Genomic DNA, 21,684 nt, shown 5'->3' with positions numbered 1-21,684 from the left:
AGTCAGAAATCTATTCAGCTTCATACTAGTAGATTCCACAGATTATGGCATGCAAGTGTAGCAGTGAATAAAGCCTCTACACTTGTTCTGAATTTTAGCTCCTTGTACTTGATACCTAAATCCCATTTGAAGTACTATCTTTCTTTTTCCTAGAAATTTGYTATGCATGAGACAAAGAACAAATTAGCAGTTAGCAGATTCCCCCTTTTGCATTCCCCAGAGTAGCCGACCATCAATATGTATGTACTTGGCACTACTGTGCTGTGGTGGCATGTGGTTTTACTATTTTTTAACTGAAAGTATCTGTTTCACTTAAAGCAGCATAGAGATGCTGCTTCTCTCATTTGAAATGTATTTTTCAGGATTCTTTATTCAACAACAACGTGTAAGAAGAGATGGTAGAATGYAACCACTAAAAATTATGGAGTCAGCATTACTATAACAAAAATCTTACAACTGTGGAAAGTATTTAAGTCAACATTTCTTTTATGGAATCACTAATACATTTAGAAACCTTTCAATTGCTAGTCATTGTTAGGCTCCCTTRCTGCCTTGGAGTTATGACAGCTATCAAAATTTCTGTAGAGCAAAATGGAGAAAGCACCATGTACAATAATGATCTGTTCCAGAACAGAGGAAGACTTCTGTTTCAAGGAAAAAGTAACTGGCTTATACCGTTACCTGTTTTAACTCATAGCAATGAACTGTGACTAAGTCACATAGTGGAAGGCTGTTTTAGACATTTCAGCACTCTAGGTAACTTAYTGGTAGGTTTATATTAGGATTTCCTGTTTTCCCTTCTCATCACCCCCCCCTACAGGGGAAGCTATAAAACCATTTTATTTCCATGCACAATTACGCTTGCAGCTTTTTAATTTTGGAATTACTGAGGTAGAACATGTCACTCCAATTAACAATACAAACCATTTGTGTATTTTCAGACCTATATCACTTGCTCTCATTTTCCATTGCAGTAGGACACACGTTTCATCCATCTATTCAACCAGCATTTAGACACTGCATTGCTTCAAGTGCAGCAAAGATGAATTAGCAACTGCAGTCATTGTGTGGTGTAAACAGTGAGTTGTTTCTCCATATACCTTTCACAGAGGTGAGTTCTGCAAGTAGCTGTAGAAGCAGCACACACTGCAATGTTCTTAGTACAATTACTGCTGTGCTAAAAAGCTGTCTTTTATCAAGAAATAGCCTAGCTTGAATTTACCAGTTACTGTCCTTAAAGTGTACCCATAGGACATGTGCTGCCTCCTCATAGTAGTTAAATAAGTAGGCTGTCCCTAGTTACTGGCCRATATATAGTATACTGGAAGTACTTCCAAGCTCTTCCCAAGTATSTTCATCTCTTTTGCAGCTCAGAATTGTTTTAAGTCAACAAGAGTGTATTTCCCCCATACCTCCTCCTCTTTAGAGAGTGTTCTGGGAATCTGAGGCTCTAGAATGAGTAAATAAAATTTAAATTGCCTTACAAATGAAATTGCATTGGCAGTAGGTTAAATCACTGCATTTCATTTACTGGCCCAGTTATTTGCTAGGCATCTGCTACCASTACTCAACTAGAAAGTTTTAAATTATTTTACTTTGTTCTTTTATCATCCTGAAATATATGGCCATATATGTCATGGTCTTTCAAAGAAGAGATGGACACAGCTCATAGTCTAAACCTAGGAGATACTGATTATGCAGGGATCAAAACTAGAGTGTTAAAGATCACAATATTCCTTTCCTCCCAACCACACCCAWTCTTTTGTCAGCATTAGGATTTCTGTGAAATAAAAATAGAATAGGAACTTCCTTGTTGCATAGTAGCAACTAGTTCTGCCAAGTTTTTCACGGACAGGAAACTAAACAAAGGCATTACTAAGAGAAAACAGTTTTAAAACACATTCAATTATAAAAGTATGTATTTTTTGTGCACAATATATAGTTTAACAATCAAAWGCAGAAATTGTAAACCTTCATTCTTAATAGCATTCAGACATACAAAGATGTACAAGTGTTGATTTCATACCATAGATATGAAAATTAAGCATCTATTCTATGGACAACAGTGAGACATCCAAGAAGCAAACTGTTTTTGACTAACACAAAGGCACCAACTCCCTCAAAGAGCAGGCTTGCACTGTGTAAGCAGAATAAGGTAACCACTTCAGTCTTCTGTTCCAGGAGACAGTCATAATTAAATAACATGTGCTTTGCTTTCACAACTAGCAGCAAATACTCCTCCAGTTCAGCTGAAGTTTTTAAGAAGGAAAAAARGGGCATACAAATTCCCTATGCAGGTGGCTGTTCAAAGTTTACTAKGCAATGTTCTTAAAAGTACTTCTTCGCTACTTCTGTTTTTAAGTACAGAATCTTCATTTACTGATTGGGTAGTGAGTGAGCTTTTGAAATTCATTAGCATTCCAACAATTACCAGAAGCTAGACAGGAGCCAACCCACTACTCAAGATTACTCATTAGATACTACTCAAGTATCTAATCTCCTAAAAATGACTTTACCTTACTCACATAAGGCAAATTGCCACTGGCCTATTTATTACATGCAGCTACCCCATCCTTTGGTCAGTTGTTTGGGGGGTTTTGTGTTTGGTTGGGTTTTTGTTGGGGTTTTTTGTGCGTGTTGTTGATGGGTTTTGGTTTTTTCCTTTAAATATCAAGTTGTCCTGGGAGTGTATTAAAAATATACCGGTAATACTGACGGTATGTCTGCTAAGAAGAAAACACAACACCTAAACACTATCTTGCATTTCAGTGGATTACTGTCTTCTTTGACTCTGGGATTCAATATTAGTGGTTACAGGATATTTGTGGACTGTCCTTCAAAAAGCACCCCCTAAATGCTATTAATTATTCCTCCAATAAATTTGAAGATTCTTGCCATCTGATACTGAGTATCACAGATTAGTCCAAAGCATAACTTTTCACTTTAAAACAGGCATAGATTATTTTAACTTCACACTGCAGTATACTAAGTCACTTCCAATTACTATTGAGACTTAAAGAAAACCTTTGTATATTACAGTAAAACCAAAATATTTTTGTTCACAAGAGAAARCTTTACCTCACCTCGTCAGAAACGCCTCTATTTTGCAACAGAGTAAGAACACTTTATTTGCAAGCAACTTGGACATGTGGTATTTCCAACTGCCAGTCCCAAAGTCTGCAATAATAAACCAGTCAGGAATCCATTRGAACTAGTTTATTTAGAACTAGCTTGCAGTTCATAAATAGCTACTGCTTCCTCCAGACTTGTGACAAAGAAGTTTCACARTAAGCTCCTCTGGTTTTGGCAGGTTTAAGAAGCACCCCCAAAGTCACTGCTGAGAACAAACTCTGCACTAGATCTCAATCATTATTTTTTTTTGCACTAGAGAAAGGCATAAACTGAACTCCAGTGAAAACTGGCCAAATGAGAATAAGATATGGGATGCAAGCAAATTGCATGCTTTTCTACTCAGTTTTTTCCAGTTCAGATGCATCATTCAAACACTTAGAAGTTAASTTTTAGATGAGGGGTGTAAAATTTTCCATCAAATAAATACTTCGGGGAGATAGTTTTATTTTCTTCCACTCATGTGTGCATGGGGTTCATATCAGATATATATAYACACACAATATTATCATAACAATGCAGCATGATTAGTCATGGCCTCCAAACCAATGTTTACAGTAAAGAAATGGAAACCTGTATATCCCTCCGATTACCATTACCTTAAAGTTCACGTGGTTAGGAAGTGTCTTAAAGCCCTCAACCCACAARCTGTAAGTTGTAAGTAATGGGCCTCTTCAATTCTGTGATCCACAAATTCAACTACAAACCAATCATGTGGTTTGGATTGGAAAACTATGGTTAGGTGCTAGAGATACAAATCAGACAACGTTCACCTAGTCCCTATTTTAGTGAAGACACTCAACTTATGAGGTATTTCAAACAGTGCAAAGTGCCCTCTCCAACTTTCCACAACTATGAATTCAGGTTACCCTGCTTGTCCAGCTTCAACAAAGGACTGAATTTTCGGTGCAGGAAAATAAAATGTAAAAAAAAGTAATAAAAAGAAACTGGGAAAAGGAATAAAACATGCAAGAAGATTCTCAAAGCCCAAACACTTTTAGCCCTGAGCAGTTTAAAGAAAGTGAAGGCAGATGAGTAGAAGRAAAGTTGGCTGCTTTCTTAGAGTCAAGGCCATGTTTACATGAAGCAATAAAAGAAAACTAATCCCTACAAAAGGGGTACTGCTTCATTTTTCCCAGCCCCTCTTATTTTAGAAGTTTCACAGATCCAGGAATATGGTGGCTTGCAGCTGGAGAAGCTGTCATTGAACATTGAAAGCAGGCTTTAATTGTCAATTAGTTTCTTGGCTCTGATGTTGGCTTGCTCAATGCGTTCCCTGTTTGTATCAGCCTGAAAGACAGAAAGTCATAGGTCATTTGCAGACTTGATGCAAAGCAATAATATGAACTTCTGAATTGCAAGGTATCATCACTGTGGTACACAGAAAGGGAGCAACYTATATATGCTGGAAATAATACTTTTTCCCCTAGACAGCATAGGCTATCMATTTTGGCAGAAACAAAACCATAAGAAATAGATTTTACTCTTCAGCTGAATTCTGAAATATTGTAGCTTGCCTCAGCTTGTCAGGACACATGTTAACAAAACAATGGAATAAAAAATTCTCTCCCAGTGTTAAGACATCTTAAGGACCTCTGCAGAGCAACAAGGTTGCTCTGAACTAGAAGTGACAGTCAAAACCAGGCATATGGGCATAAAGTCAGATTTATTTTGCTTAGGGATTTGCACTAGTTCTCATTCACACACTCTTCAATGTCCTAGTGTTATAACGATATGGTATTTGTAAGAAAAAGCACTAGATTTTATTATTKTTTTATTTACTGTARTAAAGCATCAAGAGCCATGTCACAGGATCTAGGTTGAACAAGTGTCAAAATACAGTCTTACTGAAAGGTATGATAAGGAGTTTATAAATGATTCCCCAAGTATCCAGTGTGCAGTGARGAATGTGTAGGAAGCATAAGCACAAAACTAGCAATTAATTATCTGTGTTTTACTGTATATTTATTGGAATGACTACTTTTTGAGAATTCCAGAAGAGCCTTGCTATTGTTMAAATACCTATTCCCTACCACAAGAAAAAAAAAAATTCTGTGAGCAACAATCCCCCAGGTATACCTCCAATAAATGTTTGTCCTTTGATCCCATGAAGCTKATTAGTTTTCAGAGTAAGTAGTAATCTGTGTTGTGTATTTAGGTTTTCTGACAATCGTGTACCCTATGTGTATCAAGGTATACCTCTTGTTCAAATTACTGCAAGCTGAAGGGTGGTATAACCTTACTACACATTTACTACAAATACAGAAAGGACAGTGAGCACATTGCTAATAACTGCTCAGTTACAACCTCTAAGCTGAAAGCAGAGAACATCTTTGACACTTACCTTAACATTTATCCGGTCTATTTGCTTRTTCTGGGCATCAATCTCATTGCCCATATCCAAGGCCATGTTTTTCAAATTCCCAAGAATGTTTCCAACTTGAGCAAGATTTTCATCCATTTCATCTTCTCTGGCATCATTTGTTATCCTGCTCAAATAATTAAGACAATGTTTCAAGAATCAAAAACTTACTTTTCTCTTGCCCAGATTTACTCCAGTAGAACTTGCTTGTTGAACAATGCATTCAATCCAAGGTAYGTTTTTCCCCTTTTACAACCCCCTGTATTCCAAGCAAGCATCCACCAAAAAGAGTGCTAAGCTAGCCACTACTACAGAAATAGCCTCAAAAATTAAAATAGTTACCAGAAGTTTAAGACATAAGTTTCTGTCAAATGTACTTTATGACAGTAATAGGCCTTGATATTTTTAACAGTCCCCTCAATAACTGAGTACTAAGGCCTATAGTTCTCACATCCAGAAACAGACTGACAATATCAGCACCATGTAAAAAAACAGAAGTGCAAGATGAGCAATACAATACTGAAAACATAGGTGGCTGCCATCTCCTCTCCAAGCAGTAATAATTCCTCCAAATGATATTCAAAAACTACTATAATTAAGTGAAGCAACTTCACCTAAAATGCATTTGAAAGAAGCTGACAAGTGACAGGATTTCAGTATTTGAGACTGACAAATATAAACTAGCAAACCTTGTAATATATCCACCACTTGGTCCTCCAGAAGTCTGAGGCTGCTGCCGATTTAGACTTCTTGGTTGCATAGATATCACCTGATCTGCAGAGTTTTCCGTTCCATCTCCCCAGGTTGATCTGTACGCTTTGCTGGCCTCGAAGTTCTTTGTCCTGCTCCATAAAAATAAAAGATCTAAACCACTACATCAGAAATATGGCTTCCTGAATGAAGTTCACTATTAAGCTAGGATTTTCAGAAACATTTGTCTTGTGCCCAAAAGAGATGAAATTTTGTACAGATAAAGCCTTGTCTATATAATACAATTTCTTAYATCTTGATAGTACAAACACAACTGAATTACTGTAAGGACAGTGATTACCTTTGGTCTTAAGCTTTAATACAATAACACTGATTTCCTTAAAGCAATACTTCACCAGAAGACAGAAGCTTATGACAGTAACAGGAAAGTTTAMCCTGTCATACAATACAGTTGCACTTAGGAGTTTATCTAGAGTCATAATTAGTTACCTTTCAGGAAGAAATGAGGATGAAAGCAAAAACTCCCTCAAACAAACAGCTATATTATGCAAGAAAACCATTAATTGATACTATTTTTTTATCAAACATAAAAAAAAATTACTTGACAACATAAAAGATTTGTGTTTCTCATGTTAACTTTGATTATGAAATAACAATATCAYGTTTAAATAGCTCCTTAATTCTGAAATTCAATTGTACTAATTCCATTATATCAACAAACCAATTTACCATTACACTTTAACCATGTAATTCATTGGAGAAAAAAAAAAAAACAAAGAAACCACACTGACACAAAGCAATCTCAAGAATCACTGAGCCACAAAAGCAAGAGTGGAAGAAAACCTAACAAAATAAATTTATCTAAATTGGAGTCCGTTCTCATGAACCCTAAAAACAACCTATTTTGTGAATATTCTTATGTTCACCTTGCTTTGTGGCATTTCCAGSTTTAAGCCAGACAATCCAGACCCCACTGCCATTTTTCTGCTTCTTTAAATGCCTGTGAAGGGAGATCTGTAACATCTTTCAGTACATCTAACTTGGCAATTACAAGCAGTAGATTTCTAGAGATGCAGTGCCTTTCAGTAGTCCAAATGTTACATGCTKGAAGAGTAGTGAAATTAGCTGCAATGAAGAAATATTCCCCTCACTCTACTGGTGTTCATGTATTCAGTATRGGAAATTATACTTCATAGGTCAGACCTTCAAAAAGTAATCTAGTATGAATATATCTAGGGGAAAAATGGAGTAATTTCTCAGTTCATAATGGAAATGTCACACCCAACCGAACAACTCTAAAGAAACCTCAACTAGTCAATTCTAGCTCCTTGTACATACAAAGGCTTAAAGATCTCTTCAGATTTACTGCAACTAGATTGAYTATATATTAATCTCATTTATACTAAAGCCATAACAGCAAGAGATCTTTTTATGATTTTCYTCTGGAGAAGCAAAGTCTTGGGTGCCAGAGGCAACTGTGAGGACTTTATTAACAAAAAACAAGCGACCTGAAGACTACTTGCACATGTGAAGTAGACAGCTAGAAACAGAATTATATTTCAAAGTAAGCACAGTTAAGAAGAAAACTTCTCACCATCTGTTTTTAAATGCTGTTTTTCTAATTACTATACATTCACATTTCTCAATTAGGCAATTTATACAACCTGTTAAACCAGCAAGGGCTCAAGTAGTTGTTCATCATTTCCACCAGCTAATAATACCCTGTGTAGTAATGGATATTTTCTRTTCACATCAGTATTACAAAAAAATCACAGTCACAAGGAGAACTACAGACATGCAGACAGACATCATGCACATGCAAGCACAAATGCAACAGAAACATCACTTCAGACAGCTGGTTAAATATGCATCTGCACTACTATGACTRACCTTGTCCTAAAATCCACTTTCACCAGTTTAAGTGAATACAGCTTCTTATCCTAGTCTTCATTTTTAGAAAGCAAACATCAATGTTAGGAGAGAATGGAGAAGAAAGAATAGTAAAGATCAACGAAAAGGTAAATTGTCATTAGTACATAGACTGTATAACAGAATTGCCAGTATTTATAAAAGCTTTGTGTAAGCACTAAACAACCTAAGCCTAGGAGAAATTAAAAACTGAATACCTCAGCATGTGTTCTGATTTAGCGTTATGCTTTTATGAAAAAAATTCAAAGGTGCAGAGGTAAGTGGTTGACAAATAAATCTGACATTGACAAAAATGTTGGTGTACCAGTAAATATATGAGACTCACTGTTTCATCTTCTTTGCCGTCCTCTACTTACCCATTTTTTTTCTCTGTACATTACTGCCCAGTTAGGTACACAACTATTTCCATTCTTGTTATCTGTGTACTTGGAGGACCACAAGAGTTCACARATTTTGAGCTTGCTCAGTGTCAATAAGCTGCTTAGCTTCAGTGAAATAAGACTACCAACCACAGAAAACAAAGACTGARTGTGTCAAAATGCTCTAAGTCCACCAGCTTGATCCAACCAATATAGAGCAATAAGCACACTTATCCACAGGTCAGGACAGAACTATCTTCGTTTTCAAGGGACTAAAACGCCAAGATTTTCAGCATTAGAAGCTATATTCATATCTCTAAGTGATCCTCAAAGTACTATTCTGTTGGTTAAATCGACTCAGCTACGCCAAGGAAATTTTGCCTAAACTTCTGCTACCTCTCTATCAAATGGTAAGATTTTTTTTYGTCATGCTAAAAAGCAAAAAAGCAGCAAATACACACACTATTCACTTCAGTCACTACATTCAATTCATGTCTCCTTCATTTGGAAGGGCTATGATCACATTCAATTCACACAAACAATTTGATACTTTACTGCTTAAAGGTAAAGCTAGGACACCATGAAAAACAATTCTAATCATTGTTCAGGCTGTTAACTTGTTTARAAGTAAAAATCAAGTGCCATACTAAAGATTACATTACTCAACTGACTTGGATATGGCAGCCATAACACTGAGATACTGTGAAGCAGGTCTGAAAGAACCCAAGTCACTAAGGAAAAGATTAAAGCTTTAACACCAGTGTCTATTCTGTTCTCCTACTACCACCCTCCCTAAAGCATGAATATTTTTCAAATGCTTAGAGAACCAATACTAATTTTCTTCTCCAAAACATAAGCTGTCTTGCTTTAAAATTAGTACAAAAGTACTTTTGTCAAAAAAATATTTTTKGAATCAAATTTCTAACAGACAGGCACTTACACATAGCTATTTGCAGCCCAGCCTGCTCTCATCTGCATGGACATTGATAGTCTTCTACTAAATAGAAGCTTTAAGAAGATTGGGACACAATTGTGCAGGATATTATATAGCAGCTATGCATACAGTAAAAGGGGGACAATATATGGTTAGATACAAGTAAGTTTCAGTTAATCTCATACAACTTTAAAAGAATGCAGCTCTACAAATCAAACAATCAATCAACTTTGCTAGAGAYTGAAAAATGCTCAATCAGCTCTTTTATCAGTGAATGTCTCCTGGTACAGTAGCTATTGGGAACTTTGTGGAACTCCAATCCCAAGTACCACTATAACTGACCTGTTACAAGGACAGACACAGAGACCACAACATTTGTTGAGCTCTGTCAGTGTCTTCTCAGCTTCTCTCATGTCCTTATTTATCTGGTCCATGCCTTCTTCTATTCGATTTAGTTGTTCTAGAAGAGAAACAAGTAACTTGACTAAACATGTATAGGGGGAAGGTGGGGGTGGGGAAAATCAACATTTCTTTCAATCAAGAACAAGTTTCTCTTCTATCTTTATACCAAAACTAATGAATTTTTTCTTCCTTGCCTTCTATGATTTTTCTTTTTAAATTAAGAAAGATATTCAATGAGAGGTYTTGCTTACTACATTTCAAATATTTTCTCTATCCTTAGACCAGCATTTCTGTTGCTACTTTTAGAATAAAKGCAGATAGTCATATTTATGTGCTAATGGAAAGAAGTAGCTTCTGTAGCAGAGCTGTATTACATTGTAACTATCATTATCTTTCAACTTCTTTAAAACTTCAACACTACAAACTGACACAGGAACAACCAACTAGGAAATCTCATTTTCACGTAAGTAGTCTTTAATAATAAGCCTTTACTTTGAGCAACAACTCTTGTATGATAATCCTTTTCTCATCCTGATTACATTCTAATATTTATTTTTAGTGTTAGGGAAGAACTTACCTCCTTGTTCATCCAGCATGGTAATAGTTTTGATGCCAACATCCTGGGACTGCAGAAAAAAAATTTAGTTGCAGATATAAAATGAGAGTACAGTGCAAAATCAGAAGRTCTGGATAGTAAATTTAATAATCTAACCAAGTTTTATTATAAAACACTGTATTAGAAATAACTTCTGTAGTAAAGCTATYGTAACTCTTAAAACCTATGTTAAGCTTATAAGCATCTCACCTGTTACACGTCTCAATTAGCAGGTTTTTATGGCATTTTTGTGAGGATTTTTTTTTTTTTTTACATTACAACGAGATGATAAAATGTATTGTAATACTCTGATTGAACAGTGACAATGCCTGGCCAGAAAAGTAAACCTAGCTGTGCTTCATTTTGAGAAGTGGCATTTGGTTCATTCTTTATCCCTACATCCTTCAAAAGGGTTGACAAGGCCTTTAGTCCTGGAAGCCAGAATGAAAGAAAACAAAACAGTCTGAAAAACCATTCCTAGGCATGCAGCAGTGAGGAATATACTACCAACAACAAAAGAGCTCTTTTCTGGCTCCAAGTTTTGGATCTAGCATGCAAGTTGCACCCATGTTTTACTGTAAACTGGAAGCATAGAATGAATCACCAAATTACAGTTCCAAGAGAAATTAYGTTGGCTCATGACATGTACTTAACATTTGTGTTTGAGAAGTATTCATCAGGCTACGGTGATTGAAATGCCTCACTGGCAACTACCATCTTCAGCAAGCCATAGCAGCACAGAGCAGCAGATTCCTCATATAAGCTCACTGTGACAAAGTGATTTTAAACAGTTAACATGTTGCTTTCTAAACTTCATAAATCAAAAGCTTTTCCTTACCTCAATGGCCAAGCCAAGAATCCTCCTTGTGCTTTCCAAAGACTACAAAGAGAATTTTAAAATGAGTGCATTAATTACTTATATACATATCAGTATCTGAAAGTCTTCTTTACCAGCTCATTGTAGCAAGRCAATAGTTTATAAAGGTTCATCACCCTGTCTATATTTTATACATGCTACACTGTCAATAGTGGCAGCATATTAGTTTTTCTTGGTTTTTAGTCCTTGCTGTTATTTTGCTTATTCCATTGGAAAGTAACTGTAAAAGATGACATATTCAAATGAATTTTAGTTAAATAAGAAAGCCATGAAGCATCAATATGATTAACAATGCTGTAGGTACCCAAACTGCATTGTGTCAGTAATCAGAATGGGTGATCACTACTCAGTTAAGTAAGTGAGTTTAAAATTCCAAAGCTTAAATTCATTCTTATTTTTAGGCGTAGTCTTCACTCCAGTATTTACCAAGTAAAGTGAAAATTTAAAATATTCAGCTATAACCTTGCAGAATCATTACCCTAATCCATCTTTATTTTTAAAAGATATTCTAATTTTGTCAGACAAGTACTGTAATCCCAAACTTCTTCTGATAGTATTTACCTCATCAGTGACCTGGTTGGCCCTCAGCTGAATTTCTTCAGGTGATAGCTCATCCATGATGAGGAAATATTACTTGTAAGAATCACGTTAAAGAGAACTTTCCCCCTGTAATAAGAGATACTAAGTAAGCATCAGAATTATCCTTTCATCAGTATTTTGAGTCGAATCTAGAAGATAGTTCAAACAATAAGAGCCTATATATTTCATTCTGCTTAGCAAAATATCTTGCTAGGACTAGAAGACACTAAAGTAATTATTCAGCTGATATGATCTACCTGAGGAGCTAAAAGAAATACACGACCAAGCAGTATACTAAATAGTTTTCTTTCAAAAATTTGGCATCCTAAAYACTTTGGAAAAAGTTCTATTGTTARTTAGATAAAAATCAGGAAATGAGATCTTAAAATAAYAAGCTTCTCCATTCCAGAAAAACACATCTCGTTTACCCAATAATCTAGAAATAAATTCATTGAGACTAACATAAACTTWAAATATTCTTTCCATTTCTATGCAGAATTTCAATAGTCAGAAGAAGGGGTAACATTTTCACAAATTAAACACCACCTAAAATGATCCCAGTAACACTCTAGAGATAGTTGCTATTTTATGGGTAATTGCTCAAATGCAAAAGGATCCACAAAYGTTTTAACTGGTATGTCTGCAATGGTAGCAAAGGTTTTCCAATCCACTTTTCCCATAAYAATTACAGGGTTATAACTGAAGTCCCACCATGCCACAAATACCTTTTACTGTAAACCGAAGATATATATTTTGCCTACAGATACAAGTGAAAAAGCAATCCYATCAATAAGTGTATTCCTATCAGAAACAGGTGTTTCAGAGCTAAGAATCTGCATTTTTGTTGGAGGAATGGTAATAAAGCCAGTACTCCTAGCAATGGGAAAACASAGCTTGCAGGCTATACATGGATTTAATGAGATAGCACCTAAATTGAGAAATAAGAAGACACTTTTCCCCAAAGAATTTTCCCTCTAAACTTGAAATTAATTCTTGATCTTTCACTTGAGTAGCTCACAATTAAGTTCATGTTACTCATGGATCTAATTCCAAGCATCCTGCTTGACTGGATCCATTTTTTCCTAAAAGATCAGTATTTTAGAATATATAACATAAGTAACTGCTCCTAGGAGGGTAAATTTATGCAGATTCGCCCAGCTGTTACCTCACAGCTCTTCACAGGAAGTATACATAACTTGAAAGGTGAACTGAAATCAGGACACCTAAATCCCTTACAGCTGAAGTACTTCAGGATTTAAAGAATATTTCAGTACGTTAGGYCTTTCGCATGTAGCAAAACCTGAGACTCTAGATCTAGATTTTTCTAGAGCAGATGTCAATACAATTTAGTTTCTGCTATCATAAAAAAGTAATTAAAAAACAAATCAAGATATTCTCACACAAGGCCTCTAAACAGCTCTGTTTGCAGTAGTCCAATTTCAGTGTATAATCAGTGAATTATCTTTTAATTCACAGGCTTAAGCTCCTTTAATGAGGTTTATTTCAGGCAGTTCCAGCTTTGAATTTGGGAATRCCCTTCAAGTTGATTTATACAGTTAAGGACCAGGAAACCTGGGACAGGGAGGAAAGTACCTATTTTCAYTGAATTAGATTAAGCAAAGGAAAATGACATCAAGCTGGTTCTTTGGATGAAGATCTCACATTCACTTAATATCCAGAAACTGCACRGTATTTCAATTATATATTCAGTTGTACTGAACAAGCAGTATCTCGATTACTGTGATTGTTGCAGGCTTGGCAGCCTTTCCCCGCCTTGGGTACCACCAATCAAGTACTGTTGAAGATATGCGCCATATAACACATCTCATCTTGGACATGGAAGTGAGTATCACATCCCCACCCTATAACAACTTCTCAGGAATCCCACTGAAATTGCAGAACAAAGCTAGACATGCAGCTGTTTTGCTAGAGAAACCTGGAGATTTATTTTTCAGAAACCCGGTGTTCTGCTTCCCCTTGCAGCTATGGCTTAGACTATGCAGAAGTTCACATACCAGCATAAGCACAACTGCAGGCTGTACAATGCAACCCTAACTTAGAAGCTGTTGAGTTACCCAAGAGACATATTGTAGCCAATGATACACAACACAACAGTTTCTTTGGCTTTTGGGGTGAAGGCACGTGGCAACAGTATTTTTAAACATACATAAGAAGGATTTGTTTATAAAAGTCTTTAAAGGGTAATAAGACTTATCTTTCAACCGTTGCTTGCAAATATATTCATTATACTACTGGCTTCATGTCAAGGAAGCACCCAAAATCTGAAGAAAGAACATATACCTTTTATCAGAAACCGAGTTTCGTGTTTTATTCAATATTGCCAGAATGTTGTCCTATACTACTAGAACAAGTTCATAGAGAAACCATTGAAAAACAAGCCAGCAGCGAGACTGCAAAAAGGAGAAGAAAGTCGACAGCTCCCAAACTAGGAATACYAGGTAATGCAGTTTGGAATGTAACTTTGTGAAGTTATGAATTAACTTTGGACTGTCATAAATTAACTTCAGGACTGAAGCTCACACATATGCTACTAATGTAAACCATGGGCTTATCAACTGTGCTTTTATTAATAAAATCCTATGAAAAATGCCATGTGAAATAYGAAGAGACACAGCAATCACATGAAGAGGTACTACATGTACTATAAGCTATCAAACTATTCCCCCTCCACTTTGTTCTATTCATGTTAGGTGACAAAGGAATGAGCAATTCACCTCAGATACAAGTAAGACAGCAGTAACACACTAAACCTAAGGCATCTGGTTACATCTGACACCACACAATGGCTTGAAAACACAAGTATTTGCCACCAAATCACAGAATAGGTCAGGTTGGAAGAGACCACAAGTGGGTCATTTGGTCCAACCTCTCTGCTCAAGCATGGTCATCATAAAGAACATGGCACAGTATTTCATCCATATGGTACATGAATGAGGGAGACTCCTCARCCTCTCTGGCAACTGTTCCAGAGCTCAGTCAACCACAGAGTAAAGAAGCTTTTCCTCATGTTTAGGTGGAACTTCCTGTGCATCATTTTCTGCCTTTTGCCTTGTGTCCCTGTTGCTTGGCACCACCGGGCACAGCCTGGCTCCATCCTCTGACACCCTTCCTTCACATGCTGATAGACATTGATGAGGTCACTGAGGTCACCTCTCAGTTGTCTCTTTTCAAGGCTGAACAGGCCCAGCTTGCTCAGCCTTTCCTCCTAAGAGATGCTCCAGTTCCTTAATCATCTTTGTAGCCCTTTGCTGGACCCACTCAGGAGCTCCATGTCCCTCTGGTACTGAGGAGCCCAGAACTGGACACTGCACTCCAGATGAGGCTCACCAGGGCTGAGTAGAGGGGCAGGATCACTGGACCTGCTGGCAATGCTCTCCCTACTGCATCCCAAGATACCACAAGGCACTGCTGGCTCGTGGAGAGCTCGTTGCCCACCAGGACCCCCAGGTCCCTCCTGGCAGAGCTGCTCTGCAGCAGGTGCTGGTGCTCCCCCAGCCCTGCTGGTGCCTGGGATTGTTATTCCCCAGGTGCAGGACCCTGAACTTGCTTTTGTTGAATTTCAGAGAGTTCTTCTCTGCCCATCTCTCCAACCAGTTGAGGTTCTCCCGAAGGGCTGCACAGCCCTCTGGAGCATTGGCTGCTCCTCCCAGCTTTGTGTCATCAGCAAACCAGTTCCAACAGCTGACAGACAGGCTTTGTGTTCCCCTAGCTTGCTCATATCTTCCTGAATAGCTGCACTGCCAGCCAGCAAGAAGTTCTGTAGAAACACACAGCATTCCTCCCCCTTTCTCCCCAAATCCATAGAATTTGATCTCAAAAYTGTTTATAAATTGACCCAACAATGATGAAATCCAACTCCAAGATGAAGAAAAAAAACCCATCTAACACTGCAGACACAGAGGGAAAAAAAGTTACTACCAGAATTCCTCAAAGCTGAGGTATGCATATGCTTATCTTCTGATGCTCATATTTGGACACCTGTACACTGCAGTGTTTTGTCTCTTGTGAAATGAAACCATAATTTAAAATGRTGCCTCATGTAATTGCCAGGATAAATGATCTATGTGGGAGTAAGCTAAGTAAAACCATTCTATAGAATACTTGGTTAAGAGAAATGCTCTGACAATCTTCTGTCATGGACAATAGGTTCAGCTATTTGCTGATCCTTTCCAATAATATCTCTAAGTCTTATGTCACTGGAAAGTGGCAGAACCTTTCTTTCTTCCTCTAGACTTCCCAGGAAACTTACCCACCTTCACTTTTCAGACATGGCCATTAGAGTTATGCAAAAACAAGACATATTAAGATTTCCTCCTTAAGACAGGCATAAGAAAGCATGCTCTTTGAATTATTTTGATTATAATGTTTGTTTAAAGTTGAATATCAAGCCAAATGCATTAGAATCAAAAAAAGCATAGTTTTATTCCTATTAGTTTGTATCATTGCTTTTGCAGGCACAGACACAACATACACAGTAGCTCTGCAGAGGCAGTTAGTGCCATAAAGCAGAAGAGAAAAAGGCATTCCCTAGGCAATAAAGACTTCTCACTACACAACAGCTTTAAACATTAAAAAAGCACCAAACAGTAAGTTAAAACAAACAAAACATTTCCAAAACAGGCTGTTTCTGAAGATGTAAATGCACACTTGGTAGTTGCAGGCCTAATTGGAATAGCTGAACATAGCAGGTGCCTGTTGTGCAAGATCTCTCTAATACCCAAGATGAGGCCATTTGTATTGAATAACTCAGCTGTTCCAATAGAACACAGTACACACACATAAAGAAAGGATACTCATAASCCCATCTTGCTGTCTAGGAATCATAAAGCTCCTTTGAGGTATCCAGCTCTTATGTTAAGAGAATATGATAAWATTATTTTATACCCAAGGCATTAAGATTACTCAATGAAGACAAAATATGCAGAGAGAAAATGCCTAATATGGCTAAACTGTACTAGACATATATTTCTGTTATAATAACATTTGCTAAGGCAAGCATTTATTTTAATATCGATGTTCAATGTCTATTTTCTTTGCTTTCCTTCTCCTACCATTTAAAAAATCATAGCCACAAAATAACCAAAGTGAAAAAARGACAACAGCCTACAAAGATATTTCATAATTATAACAATATTCTGCTATTTTAGTTTATTTTCTTTCTTTTAGTTTCTTTTCTTTCTTTAAACAAGAATCCAATGTGCCTAAATGCAAAGCAGTACTCCTTTAAAGAAGGATGTGATGTCAGCTGTATTTACTTTTTGTTATCATACACTTTTCTGCAGTATTTGCTCAGTTAAACACATTTCAGTACAATTCCCCTTCTGCCCCTTTCAAAGGAAGGGCTGGTACCTACAGAGTATGCAAAACTAAACTTGCTACAAATATGTATTTTCTTGAAGTCACTGGGCTCATTAAACTTTTCTACTAGGAAACAGACAACAACATTCATTATCTTAACCAGCACTATCTTAWAAAAAGGAAGATTCATTGAGAAACCAGATCAGCAAAGAAATAAAAGCATGGCCTACAAATCAAAAGAACCTGATTTTTATTGCCATGCTTTATTTTGGAGACTGTGGGGGCAGAAAGAGTTCTTTGAAATTCCAATTCCAATCTAAAGCTTTAGATCTCTTCCCAAGACTACCCATGTCGGGCTAAGCTCAGTAAATTCACCACTATAACACATATCCACACTATGATATTGCTGCCCAAGCCASTTAAGGATGGATTAGGCTTAAGTTACTTCTATCTCTTGAACAATAGGAAACAAACTTATGTCTGCACAACATTTTTTCCACTTCTTACTATCCCTTTGGTCATGGCTCCAAAAACCCTGAAAACCTTTCAATTCACTCTCCTACGTGAAGTTGTTAGGCTGGAAAGGACTGAGATAAATAAAAAGCAAAGGTGATTTTACAGAACTGTTTAAAAATTCAAGATGTTTCTTGCAAAAGGATGAGGGACATGACAAGCACTTTTGGGCTGATTCTGACATGGTGCCTGACACGTTCAAAGCATCACTGGGTTAGAGATCTTAATTTTGTTAATCAACATTCATAGAGCAGCAGAAGCATTTTAGCGGATTCTTTGTCTATCTTGAAAAAACTGGACAGACTGACGTGAGCTACACCTACGTCTCTATTAGCAGTAGGGTGATCCTGTGAGATTGTAGGGCCAATTTTTGCTTGGGAAAAGCACTGCTCACAKTGCTGCATTTGAGGTGGATCAGTCAGTCACAAGCACTGAGCTCGGTCCCAACCCCAGTTACTTAACTGAGAGCTAACATCTGGCAAGCCAGARCCTTCATAGTGCAGTGGGAGCAAATTCAGTGTTAGTAATACCCACACTGACGTACTGTCTGCATGTACATGTCCCCAACTTTAAATATCTGCTTGTGATCAGAAAACCAWGGAAGTATCACTTCATCCAACAGCAGTTCACTTGGCTGGGTTTCCTGACAYATTAAAAACTTTTAAGGGGAAAAAATGAGGCATTTGAATAGACAGACCCTTGAGATCAAAACACTGTTGTATGCAACAACATAGTCACCTTTGCCACTCACCTTCCCAGAGCACACTGAAAAAAATTAACATGAAATCTTTTTATTGTCTCTCTCATTAGCCTAAGATGCTCCACTGCACCACTAAGGGTTCTTCTTACAAGTGTTTTCATTTAGAATTACTTACCAACGGGAAGCCAACTATTTATGCCAAATCATTCAGTCTCCAATGTAAACAAGTTTTAAAAGCCATTACAACAGAGATATTGCACAGTATTTTCAAGATTTTTTTTCAATACCAATAATCTTAGGAGATTTTTAAGACATTTCCATGGTAATGAAAAGTATACTAGGCAAGTTACATGCTTTTGAATATGCTTTTCTTCAGCACTTAGCTGAGAATCAATTTTAATGCCTATTAGCTCTAGGAAGAGAGGAAACTTAATTCCTTGCTCTATGACAGTCACAGCACATTAAGGCTGTGCTGTTTGAACTACTTGAAACCCTTACTGATCTTTATGAATTTAAATAACCTGCAGGGTACCACAAGGCCTAATACAGTGCTTGTTCAACTCCAATTACACTGTCCATATCTGGACAGGGAGGAGCTGACAAAAGGGACAAGTTTTCTTAAATCAGACAGATCTACTTGCACCAGACCAACAAATTGTTTTGATTGCTGGCACTTTCACAAACACACCTTGAATAAGATTTTTGTCCTACATCTCTGGTTGACAAGCAGCAGTTTTGTGCCTCTGACAGGCTGAATGCTTATCAGAAATTTGTCATATATCCACCACATTTGCTACGTATCACAAACTAATTCCTTAATGACTATCTAAAAATCCTCTATTTGTACCTACCCCTTTTGTTATGAAGTTATGCTTTTAATCAGTATCACAAACTTTCCCTCCTTCCYTAATTTACAAGTTATCAGTGAAAGAGGAAGAGAATAGCTACTATACAGAACATCTACAAATATGATTGAGAAATACAGTCTATGCCTTCTTACCACAAAGATGGGAACTAGATGACGACACAACCCTGCTGTTGCAGCAACTGACTGAAAGCCACTATCTCATGAGCTGTATTTTTAGCTGTCAGTGAAYTGGTACAGCCTCAGGTGATCACGGATGCCCTCAGTTCCTACTCTTGTAAAGGGAGCTGTTGCCTTTCCTAAAAGATGGAAGAATTCATGAAACAATATTCTTTAAAATGTGAATGTTATTTATGAATTTTCTGTGCATGCCTGCAAAGGTCAAAAATTACAGTTTATTAAATAGCTTTGTRTCAAGGGTTGATTTTTTTTTTCTCTCAGCTTCTTCATATCACTAATATAGAAGAAGCAGGTTTTTTAAAACCCTTCCTTAACACAAACCAGCTATCCTAATTGCTAGTTAGCTGAAATTCAGCCTAACTAATGCAGGGTGGCACMAGGTATCAGCACCAGAATGTACTCCTCCACATAGTTATGTCTACAASATAAATTAACAAAGCATCTGTGACCCTGGAGGAAGAGGCCAGGGCCCATGACCAAGACACTACTCTGCATGCTTCCTGCTTTCTCTTATCAGTTTCCTGAACACACTGCACAAAAGCGATAGCACAAAGAATAGGCACTACCAATGCCACCTCCTCTGTGCAGTGTGTTCAGTTCCATACTCGTCTCAACAATTCATTTTGAGAAAAAGCCTCATGAAACCTCCTCCATATCAGATACTGGCCAATACAAACTCACAGCCAAACTTTGATGTACTTACAGATAGTAACAGATTCCATTTCTCCTAATGACACAAACTATGCTATACAGTAACCTACCTCAAAAACTGCAGAGCAGAGGAGCCCAGGCATACAGACAGCAATAAAGTGCTCAATTCGATCAAGCAAGCAGGCAACAGAAATCACAAGAGSTTTTTCCTTTGTCCCTAAACAACTCCTTACACAGCTGGTCCCTCTACAGCACAGAATGAGGTTTGTTTATGAAAGGGAAGTAAAGCAACACCCTTAGTTCCGAACACTGACCCTCTAGTGTTCTTTTTAAAGGAACAAAAAAAAAGAAAAAGTTACGCAAATAGAGAGGGGGCAAAAGAAATTCCCGAAGTTCCTTTAGGTCGTTTACTTAGTGTCAAGTCATGTGCTGACTTCACATTGTGTGAAACAGAAAGTGAAAAAAAAAAGGAAAAAAAAGTTAAAAATACAGCTGACTCTTCAGTACCTTCCCAGAGGGAACATCGAGACATACAGGTAAGAAAAGAACAAAAGCAATTCGATGCTTACTGTTTTCTAAATACCCCTAACAGCACCTTACAGATTAGTCGAAAGGCAGCAAGACACAATATGTAAGTTTAAGAACACGCACCAAAAGGTGGATTTTCTTCGGTGTCCTACCAACAGCTCAATGCACGAGCTCTCACCAAGCAAATAAAAAGCACCTGGACRCGACGCTGCCGTGTCCAGTAGGGTCGAGCTCACTAGGCCTCCCCGCGCCCCGGGGGGCAGGCGCAGCCCACAGCTAACAGGGGGCTCGTAGGGCCCGGGGCCAGACCGAGCGCCCCGCCCGCCGCGATTCCCCGCGCAGCCGATGTAGAGCGGCAACCACASGGGCAGCACGGCCGGACCGGRCCGGGCCGGGCCCGCCGCACCCCACGGAAGCCCCCGTCAGCCCCAGCCCGCCCCGCACAGGGCGCTACGCGGCAGGGAGGACGCGGACCGGATCCGCCAGCCTGCCACCCCAGCCGGGGCGCTGCAAACTGACAAAGCCCAACCCGTCACACACCTACCAGCACCGCGACCGCCGCTCCCTTTCGCTGGACCGGACCGGACCGGACCGCCCCTTTAAGCTCCCATGTCCCGCCCGTCCCCACGGCCGAACGCGGCCCGAGCGCGTCACCGCCGCCCCCGGAAGCGGGAGCCGGCCACGCCCCACCCTTCCGCCACTCCCAATATGGCGGCGGAAAGGCACCGCCCCCGGCGCCCTCACGYGGCAGACGCGTGCGGCTTGTGTACACCCAATATGGCGCCGCGCGAAGGTCGGTGCGCATGCGCCGGCTTCCCACCGCCTTGGGGACGATGGTGCGGCGTGCGCGGGGTGTGAGTGAGGGTGTCAGTGTGGGGTGTGAGTGAGGGTGTCAGTGTGGGGTGTGAGTGCGGGTGTCAGTGTGGGGTGTGAGTGAGGGTGTCAGTGTGGGGTGCGAGTGCGGGTGTCAGTGCCGGGTGTGAGTGCGGCTGTCAGTGTGGGGTGTGAGTGCGGGTGTCACTGTGGGGTGTGCGGGTGTCAGTGTGGGGTG

General features: G+C 38.5%; 1 protein-coding gene across 2 annotated transcripts; it reads right to left on the bottom strand.

Moving 5' to 3' along the window:
• Window positions 1-1,901: 1,901 nt before the first annotated feature.
• On the bottom strand, window positions 1,902-21,306 carry SNAP23 (synaptosome associated protein 23). 2 transcript variants are annotated; one of them, XM_057366096.1, is made up of 8 exons: window positions 21,174-21,306; window positions 11,860-11,964; window positions 11,260-11,301; window positions 10,404-10,452; window positions 9,767-9,884; window positions 6,181-6,333; window positions 5,474-5,618; window positions 1,902-4,419 (listed from the first exon to the last, which is right to left on the bottom strand). In XM_057366096.1, the coding sequence occupies exons 2-8, from the start codon at window positions 11,914-11,916 to the stop codon at window positions 4,354-4,356; spliced, it is 630 nt and encodes a 209-aa protein (XP_057222079.1). In that variant the 5' UTR covers window positions 11,917-11,964; window positions 21,174-21,306; the 3' UTR covers window positions 1,902-4,353. The 2 variants fall into 2 exon arrangements, with proteins under 2 accessions (XP_057222079.1, XP_057222072.1); XM_057366089.1 differs by having other exon boundaries at window positions 21,178-21,306.
• Between the last annotated feature and the right edge of the window lie 378 nt (window positions 21,307-21,684).

The sequence above is a fragment of the Malurus melanocephalus genome, unplaced genomic scaffold, assembly GCF_030028575.1.
Source record: "Malurus melanocephalus ecotype Western Australia unplaced genomic scaffold, MMel_1.1 scaffold_2, whole genome shotgun sequence".
In the NCBI taxonomy this organism is placed as follows: Eukaryota; Metazoa; Chordata; class Aves; order Passeriformes; family Maluridae; genus Malurus; species Malurus melanocephalus.
Note: the sequence above shows the minus strand (reverse complement) of the source record. Positions and strands in the feature narration are given on the sequence as shown.